The sequence below is a fragment of the Miniopterus natalensis genome, chromosome 7 (genome assembly GCF_054644295.1).
Source record: "Miniopterus natalensis isolate mMinNat1 chromosome 7, mMinNat1.hap1, whole genome shotgun sequence".
In the NCBI taxonomy this organism is placed as follows: Eukaryota; Metazoa; Chordata; class Mammalia; order Chiroptera; family Miniopteridae; genus Miniopterus; species Miniopterus natalensis.
The window spans coordinates 79212730-79221689 of record NC_142087.1 but is presented as its reverse complement, the minus strand read 5'-3'; the positions used below and the strand labels follow the sequence as shown (position 1 = coordinate 79221689).

General features: G+C 53.5%; 1 protein-coding gene across 1 annotated transcript; it reads right to left on the bottom strand.

Moving 5' to 3' along the window:
* Window positions 1–244: 244 nt before the first annotated feature.
* Window positions 245–8760, bottom strand: TFAP2C (transcription factor AP-2 gamma). The gene is made up of 7 exons (XM_087819321.1): window positions 8713–8760; window positions 6642–7148; window positions 6486–6537; window positions 5101–5317; window positions 4413–4531; window positions 2245–2389; window positions 245–1756 (listed from the first exon to the last, which is right to left on the bottom strand). The coding sequence occupies exons 1-7, from the start codon at window positions 8758–8760 to the stop codon at window positions 1471–1473; spliced, it is 1374 nt and encodes a 457-aa protein (XP_087675447.1). The 3' UTR covers window positions 245–1470.
* Between the last annotated feature and the right edge of the window lie 200 nt (window positions 8761–8960).

The following is an 8960-nucleotide window of genomic DNA, read 5'->3' as shown; positions in this document are numbered from 1 at the left end:
TCACACAGTTCCCAACACCCCTCGCGGTGAGGATGGTCCTACGTGAAGCTGAGGGACGCTGGTGGGCACAGAACCTGGGGCAGCCGAGCAATCCTGCAGGGGAGAGAAGATGAAACTCCCCGTTTCCGTCAGTCCTTCCTCCTCGGTCCTATGAACTAAGCCAGTCAAACCATGAACAGCTCGGCCACGACCCCACTCATCTTACAGACTTCAAAAGATCACGTCACCATCAGACTGTCACAGCTGCTATAGAGAATACCTTTTATTGTACAGGTCTCATATACACAACAATTTAATGTGTGGACATTTACAGGCACGGAGTTCAGGTCCAAATCTCCACGCACTGCGCACTCCCGTTTGGGATCAGCCCAACAGGAGTGAGACACAAAGTTATTGCTTTGTGAACAGAGAGCTTCAATTAAACAGAACAGAGCCCCAGGACCCTAATTCCAAATACCCTGTGTACATACGAATAGAACCTAAGGATGTGTTTTAGATGACCCCCATCACCTTTAAAAGTCATTAAAATGGAACCCCATTTCTCAAAAAGTCATTAAGAAGTGCACCCGTATTTACAGACCCGATTAAATTATGCATAAATAAAATCTGTACACGCAACACACTGTTTCTCAAAATAACAGCGCCTCCTCCGGGACCTGGGGGTGACAGGCAGCAAAAAACGCTTCATGCCTACCCTTTTCAAGTTTACTCGAATCACCAAGATGTGAAATAAATATGCAAATAAAGCTTCAGTACCTCAAAGGAACATGTCATTTCAAAGAATCTCCCATTTGAAGAGTTAATTTTCAAAGTTTAAAAAAAACATAAAATCATCAGCAGGCTTTGTTTCTACACGTTTTATAAAACCCGAAGGCCCCTTGGAACAAGGGGATTTTTTCAGAGTGTCCAATACCACCGATTAATTGGTTGCTAAGTGGACAGAATCTGCCTCCTACTGTATGCAGGATTTGATATCTGAAGATCTAGATAAATACTTTTTTATAAAAGATAAATATTTAGTGGGCACAAAAGCCAGCAATGACCTTAACACTGAAAAGTTATTAATTTGGATCACATCAATTTGACATTTCAACAGCTAAGTGAGTGGTTGTTTTTTTTTTGTTAGCCCAGGGGATGGATTTAAAAGATTCAAAAACTTGTAGCACCACTTTCAGAGACAGAAAGAACGGGTTCAAAATAATAAAAATAAGCTTAACAGGTAAAAAACCAATACTTGTCACCTTCTGATAACTTGTCCAGAGTTAAGGAGACGCATCAGCGCCAGAGAAATACTAAGGACTCCGAGAGGGCAGGTCAAACTCCGGATCAACAGAGGCCTTTTTAATGGGAACCCAGGTAACAAGCTCAACTTGTCCCCCAGGCAGGAGGAGCTCCCCAATCTGTGCGGGTTAAGAGTGGCTTTGGAGATTCTTTCCCTTCCAGATCTTCGGCCCTTTGCTCCCGCCCGTTTCATTTCCGATGCTTCTCCATCTTCTCCAGGGTCTTGCTGGAATCGGCTGGACTCTGGTCTCCGGGGTTCATGTAGGACTTCTCTATGATGACCAACGCCTCTTTTATGTAGTTCTGCACAGCAGACACGGCGGCGCAGATGGCCTGGCTGCCAAACCCGTGGGTAATCAGGCTGAAGTGGGACAGGCAGTTCTGAATGTTCGCCTCCAAGACCGGGGCGGGCCGGTTGTTCCCGTTGGGTGTTCGGTCTTGGTTGAGAAGGTCTGTGAATTCTTTACACACTTGCCTGGGAAGACAACACACACCCGAGTTCAAATCTAGCTCTTGACAGGTAGAGACGAATTACCTGGAGGGTGACACCTGGGAGGCAATCAGAGCACTTCTGGCCTGAGCCAGGGCAGGCGGCTTTAAACGAATGCTAACGTAATAGCCAGCTGCTGCGCTTAGCACACAATCTTTACTGGGAGTGACAAAACAAATCATCTCTTCTACACATTTTTGTAAGATACGCAAATACAGTCACGAGAGGGAAGTTTAACCCTTTGGAGCTCAACAGCTAACGCAGCTCAAAAACATTCACTGTTGAAGCAATCCATTCGTTCGCTCTACTTACTCTTTGAAGGTGTTCGACTTTGGAAAAGCTCTTGCCGGTTTCACTAGCTCCCCACCCTAACCCATTTATCCAGCACTTCCTTCCCGAGCCCCAGGGGCTGGGGTGGTCCCTGGCCTCCCAGGTGGGAGCAGCAAGTCCTGGGGTGTAGGCGGGGTACTTACTGTGCAGCCAGCAGCACGCTCTTCCTCGCGGCCACCTCATTCCTTCCTCCAAGGTGGGGTCTGACCAAGTATTCGGCCACTGGTTTACTAGGGAACTCGGCTTCACAGACATACGCGAAGTCCCGAGCCAAATGAACTGCCTCCCCTAGGATCACGAAAGGTGTTAGGATGGCCGTGGCACCACGGACACGCTGTCCTGGCCGTCTCGCTAGCCCTGACTGCCAGCCACTGTGTGTTCTCAGAGAAATCCCAGGCAGGGCCCTGGCCCGAGTGGCTCAGTTGATTGACTGGAGTCATCCCGTACACAGAAAGGCTGCGGGATTGACTCCCGCGCTCGGGGCACACACCCAGGTTGCGGGTTCCATCTCCTGTTGGGGAGCTTGCAGGAAGCAACGGATCAATGTTTCTCTCTCCCTAAATCAATAAGCATGTCCTCGAGTGAGAATTTAAAAAAACACAGACAGAGACAACGCTCAGGCTGGTAAGAAGGTCCCTCTCCCCTATGTACAGAGGGTGAAATCCTACAATGCGAGGAAAACAGACCCTGAAATTTTTTAACTGTGCCTGAACTATGATAACTGGTCCCCTGCCCAACTTGAATAGATCGACCCTGAGACACACCCATGCCTTCTCTTGATAATAAAGATTAGTTATCCTGGTGGAGAAGTAGGAGAATTTAGAGATGAGTATTTCTGACGACAGCAAACTGGTCGCTTCTCTTTAGGAAACTGTCACAAAGTCTTTGATATGGAACTTTCTTTTTAAACTAGGGTGCCCTGATACTGAAGGGAACAAGTCTCTAGAATGTTTCTTTTAAGAAAAGGAGGCAGGAGTGTTTTTCCTGCTGGAAATGTTAAGAGCCCTAACTACCAGCTTGGACTACCCCCACCCTTTGTCCAAGACATTGGGGGAGCGAAGGGAGAGAGAACCAAGAGAGTCATCTCCCTCCAGAGGGGCCTGGTGCTGACTCCACACTGCGAGACTGGAAGAGCTTTTCAGAAACGCAGATGGTGTCGTCCCCCCCCCCACTCGCCTCCATGGACTCACTAAATCGGGATCTGAGAACCATTGTTCTGGCACACTTTCTTATTCAAGCACCCCTATGCCAGGCTGGTAAGAAAACCCAGCGGAGACACATTTATGCACCATGCACACAGAACCCACCCACCATTCTCCATGCAGACAGCTGGTCCCCAACAGGCAGTTAACAGGCAGCTCCTTTCTGCTTACCCTGACCTCCAAAGACACTCGTAAAAAGGTGGAGCAAGGCCCTGCCAAGTCTCTTTAGCACTGCGGTAGCACCCATTAGAGCAGGGAAAGAAAGTGTTCAAAAGATTGCCTAACTGCCGGGACACCACCCCTCACTGGCTCCCCCAGCCAGAGACTAGCGCTCTGTTTTGGACAAAGTGCCCGGGAGACTGGAGGCTCCAGAATAAGCCTGTCAGTGTCCTGTGCCACTTTCTGGTGCCCATTAAGGGTGCACAGCTTTTTTGTTGTTTTTAATTCCTCCACTTTTTCTCAGCCCCTCACCCCCCTTTCATAAAGACTATATTGCATCTTTGGCTGCTTTCCAGGTTGGCCAGTACAGGCCCATTCAAGAAACTGAAATGTCACCTCCTACGATCTAAGGATTGGGGAGAGGGACTCACCTGTGGGCCCCCATATTTTTTTTCTTTTGATGGGGGAAACAGACACAGGAATTGTGAGTTGGGCCAGTTCCCTTGTGTACAAGGGCTCCTCTTCACTGACCACAATCCCAATATTCCGCAACTACAAAAACCAGAAAGCATACTTGTGTGTCCACCAAGCAGCAGCTAAGCTTTTTAAAGGTGTACCAACTCATCAACTGCATCTTCAAAAACTGGGCCATTTAACAGGAAATGTCTCGACACCCTATAGTGTGATTTCTTAGGTTAGGAAAACCCATTTCTTTTTCAAACTGATCTTCTGGGGGACCCAGAAGAGAACACTGAAGCAGCCAGATATTTAAGTGTTAACTTATCTGACAAAAATCACTGTTAATTCATTGTGATGAACTTACGACAATTCAAATTGCCTTCATCTCGCTCTTCTCATGACAACGTAAAGAGTTGTTGTTAAGCTTTTCTTTAGCAAAATAGTAAAGACACAACACAGCAAATCTAAAAGCACCAGAAAACTCCACTGACCTTCTACTAAGGATGTCAGGAGGGTTACATGTGCAGCCTTCCGTCTGCCGGCTGGAAGATTCAGCCCAATCTTGTCCAACTTCTCCCGCAAGGACCGGCCTCCGTTTTTAGATTTGGCTCTGCGTACCAGAAAGTCAGCTGTGGCTAGTCTCAAAAAAACCACACTTTCAAACCCCAAATTCCTAGACTGCCGTCAAAACGGAAATTCCTCAAAGACTATCTACATTATATGGATCATAATCAAGTGACACCGGGTGTTGTCAATTAATCCCTGTAAAATGCAAAAAATCGTTCTTAGCGTGGCCAACTTTTTTTTTTTTTTTTAAATCACAGGATAATTGCAAGCTGTACTGGAGTCGATTCATTTTCACTTGTTAAAACTGCAGCAGTTCCAAAGAAACTCCCTGGGGAACAAAAGCCCCCGAGCTCCTCTTCCCTCGAGGCAGCAGAGGCCCCCACTTCCTACATGGAATAAGTTCTAACCCAATAACAATTTGTTGGCGCTGTTCTAGCACCTAGTTCCACATCTGGCACTTTCTAAAAGAAAAATGTACTGAAACTCTCTGGGCTGATTAGAATTCGGTGTTAGGTCTCAAAGTTACATAATGTTAAAAATACCTCCTGGTCCTTTCATATATCCACCTTCCACCACCCAGCCACCGTGCCCCGAATGTGTCCCCCCATATACCTTCTGAGAACACCGCCCAGTAATGAGGCATTTAAGCACTCAGGCGGGGACAATCTCCTCTGGACTTCAGCAACTGTCACTTTGTATTTAGATGTGGAGCTCAGGAGGGACAATCTTCCTGGGACCGAGCAGAAGACCTCACTGGGGTTCATCACGGCCCCCACCAGCTCCTTCTGACAAGGGAGGCTCAAGGGGTTCTTGGTCATTGAAATAGGACCTGTGAATGAAGATCAGAAGTGGCAGTGTCGAGAGCTGCCTCCAAGCAAAAGAGACCTTTCCGAACCACTAACCAAAGACGAAAGAGCTCTTTAAACAAATAACATTGCACATCGGGCTACAAATTGCAGGTTTTTAAAAAAGCCTTGTTCTTAAAAAATAATCGAATCTGAAATTCACAAATTAACACCTTGGGAAGTTAATTAGTCAAGAGCCTAAGCGTGGAGGTTTTCATTCTCTAGCCACTGTTAAAAATCTGCTTAATTAGAACATTCGTTTTCAAAAGACTGCTTCCATACTAAATAAGTGGTCTTATTTTTTTTTCCTTCCTCAAGGAACAACCAAAATCACAGGACACACTCAGATCCCTTGCCAAAGCCTTCAGTCCCACAGATCACAGTAAGTTTTTAAGTACAAACAAACCTGTTCTGTTATAAATTTATGGGAAATTCAGTTTATTTTCTGAGTTTTTGTATTTTTTTCAAAACCCATTTTTCCAATTGATTTCAAGCAGTTCAACTTCAAGTAACAGACCGTAGCTACCTGTAATTTAGGCCCACTCCATTTCCCAAAACAGCCAGGCTGGTAATCCCATCAGTAGTAACTTAATTTCACAAGCCACTCACTCACCAAATACAATAATCCAATTTTCCAAATCCCTTCCCCCCCTTATCCTGTGTAAACCCAGCCTCTGACAGACCCCGGGGCCTGGTGCTTTGAGGCCGTGTCTATTTGGCAGGCCAGACTGTTTCAAAACGCTTTCTTGCTGGTCAACTAAGGATCCCTGCCACATGCATATTTGCAATCAATAAAAAAAAATCACATCCAGTCATTGGACAATTAAAATTATCACAGAAACAACCACTCACAGCTAAGGGACTGGTGCGTTTTTTCCACGTTAAATCGGTGTTAACACACTGGGAGGCTTTCTCTAACGTGGCAAACACCTTCAAATTAAAGGAGTAACATTGGAGACTGAGACAGTGTATCCTTTGTCATGCAGGTGGGGAAGAAACCCCCTCTCCTCTCACTCCTAAGGCCTGCCTTCCCTGAGCTCGGGTCCCTTCCACCACCAGCGTCCCAAGTAAGCCACCAAATGCCCGCAGCCTGGCCTGAGCGAATCACCCCACCGCCCCCTAGGAGCCAGGGCGGACCACGTGCGGCCCTACCTTTGCGAATCACGGTCTGATCGTGCAGAAGCAGGTGCTGCTCGTCCACGATCTGGGGGAGAAATGGAAGTTCCCTTTCAGTTCGGGGCAGCCTGGGGGGGCTAGGATAGGGTCTGTGGGCCAAACGGCCGGGCGGGGGGAGCGCGGCCCGCTCACCTGCACTTCGTCCATCGGCTGCCCCACGTCGTGCAGGCCCAGGTTCTCCGCCAGGCCCGCCGCGTCCAGGGCGTGCGCGTGGGGCAGCAGCAGGTCGGAGCGGCGGTAGCCGTCCCTGCGCGCGCCCACGGCGCCGCCGTCCAGCCCCGCGAGGTGCGGCAGCAGGCCGGCGGGGCGCGCGTGGTGCGCGGGCAGCCCGGCCGCCTCCTGGCTCTGGCGGCCCGGCCAGGCCTGCGGCTGGGCGCCCGCGGGCGCCGGCTGGTGCAGGGGGTTGATGGCCGCGGCGTAGGCTTCCCCCAGGTGCGAGTAGGGGTCGGCCGACTGCGAGTACGCCAGCTGCTGGTAGGGCGGCGGGAAGTAGGGCGGCGGCTGGTACTCGGCGACGCCGGCGTGCGAGAGGGGCGGCGCGGGGCTGTAGAGGTGCTGCCCCGCCGAGGAGAGGTGCGGCAGGCGCGGGTTCCCGTTGCTGCTCCCGTCCTGGCGGTCCTGGGAGAGAGCAGCCACACCCGGTTAGGATGAAACCCCGGCTGCCGCGAACCGGCGGCCGAGCGGGCGCCGCCGGGGACACGACGCCCCAGCCGGGATGCAACCCGCGGGGCTGCCCTCGCGCCGGAGAGCGGTGTTCCCCGGGGATGTCGTTGCGAACCGCGGGTCTGAGCGGGGAAGGGACGCTGGTGTAAGACCTGGGGAGGCGCGCCCTCCGGGCCCGGCGGCGGCGGTCTGGGCGCCCCGACGCCCGAGGCGCCCCGGGGTGCCGGGGGCGAGCTCCTGGCGCGGGCGTAGGTCGGCATGGGGCGCGCGGCGCAGGCACTCCCGCCTCTCGCTCACCGGCCCGCACGCGCTCGCGTCCCCGAGGAAAAAAGCACCTGGAGAGCCGGCGGGCGCGGAAAAAGCGCGCGGCAGGGGAAGTGCGCATCTCCCCCGCCCCAGGTAATTTCTTTTCCACGCCCTCAGGGCAAAGACCTCCGGGCGAGTGACACTCCCTGGCAGGGCCGGCCGCCCCCTCGCCGCCCAGGAACTCGAGGAGGAACGCGCCGCGGCCGGGGCCCCGACCGGGGCCGGGGCCGCCCTCCCTGCTGGCGTGTCCCGACCAAGCGCCGACAGGAAGACAGCCCTGCCCGGCCACGGTCAGTGTCCCCACAAACCAAGGCACGGAGGGACAATTAAGGACCCCGAAAACTGGGTCGCTTTGCCTGCGCACGCCCCCTTGCCCCACGGCAGCCCGACTTAATTCCTGAAGATCGCGTCTCCATGTGCTCCAGGGGTCACGGGGTAGTGGGGAGCCGGGAGAAACATGGCGCTGTCGCCCCCTAGCGGGAGAGTACGGAGCTGCTAGCAGGGGCAGCCCCTCGAGGTGCCCCGGGCGCGGGGGCTCCGGCGGGCGCGAGCGCGGATCCCCTCTCCCCGCGCGGGGCTCGCGCCGCCCGCCACCGGCGTCTTCCTCTTCCCGCTCGCCACCTCCCTCCCTCCCACTCTCCGAAACTCTAGCTCAACCTGTCCGACAGGCTGGAGCACTCCGAGCGCTTACGGCCCCATCTGGCCTCAGCACCCCCCCCCCCAGCACGCCCCAGCCCCCACTTCTCCTGAAAGCCAAACTTAGGTTGTTTTCTTCTTTCCCCGAGAAGGCAGCGGGGCAGGTGACGAGCCCGCCTGGGAAGAGACACCGAAAAGGTGTCGCCGGCGGGTCGCCTCGCCTGACCCCTTAGGACGGAGATTTCGTGCGTAAAAGCCACGTCTAAGGAAGGGTGGTAGACACGGCGCTCTTCCGAGAAAACGGGAAGGGCTGTTTTGCTCCGAGTGAAACCGACCGGTAAGCTTTGTGGGTGGGACCTGCCACTCTCTCCAGGCCCCGCTCCCGAGGCTAGATCTTTAGTAAAAGGCCCGACTCAAGAAGGGGGCCCCGGAGAAACCGACCAGGGGTGTCCGGAAAAGTGGCCCCGTCCCATCGAGGGGCGGCGGCGGGTGCCTGCTCGCCGCTCCAGCGCCCTCGCCGCCGGCCTCGTCCAGGGCCCCCGCCGCCTCCCAGGCTGTCCGCGGGCGGGGCGGGGCTGCGCCCCCGTGCCCAGCTCACCTCGCAGTCCTCTTCATACTTGACATTATCGGTTATTTTCCACAACATGGCGTCTTGCGTCCCCCAAAACAGTCGCCAGTTAAGTCCAGGTTCCCCCCACCCCCCCAGCGGTAAATCCAAAATTGGGGTCACGGTGGCCCGGCGTCTGCCGCCGCCCCCGCCGCGCGGGCCGCAGTGAGCGGGTCACTGGACGCGCATCGGCGGCTCTACGCGCGTGGATGCTGCTGCCGCGGGCGCTCCGGCCGCTG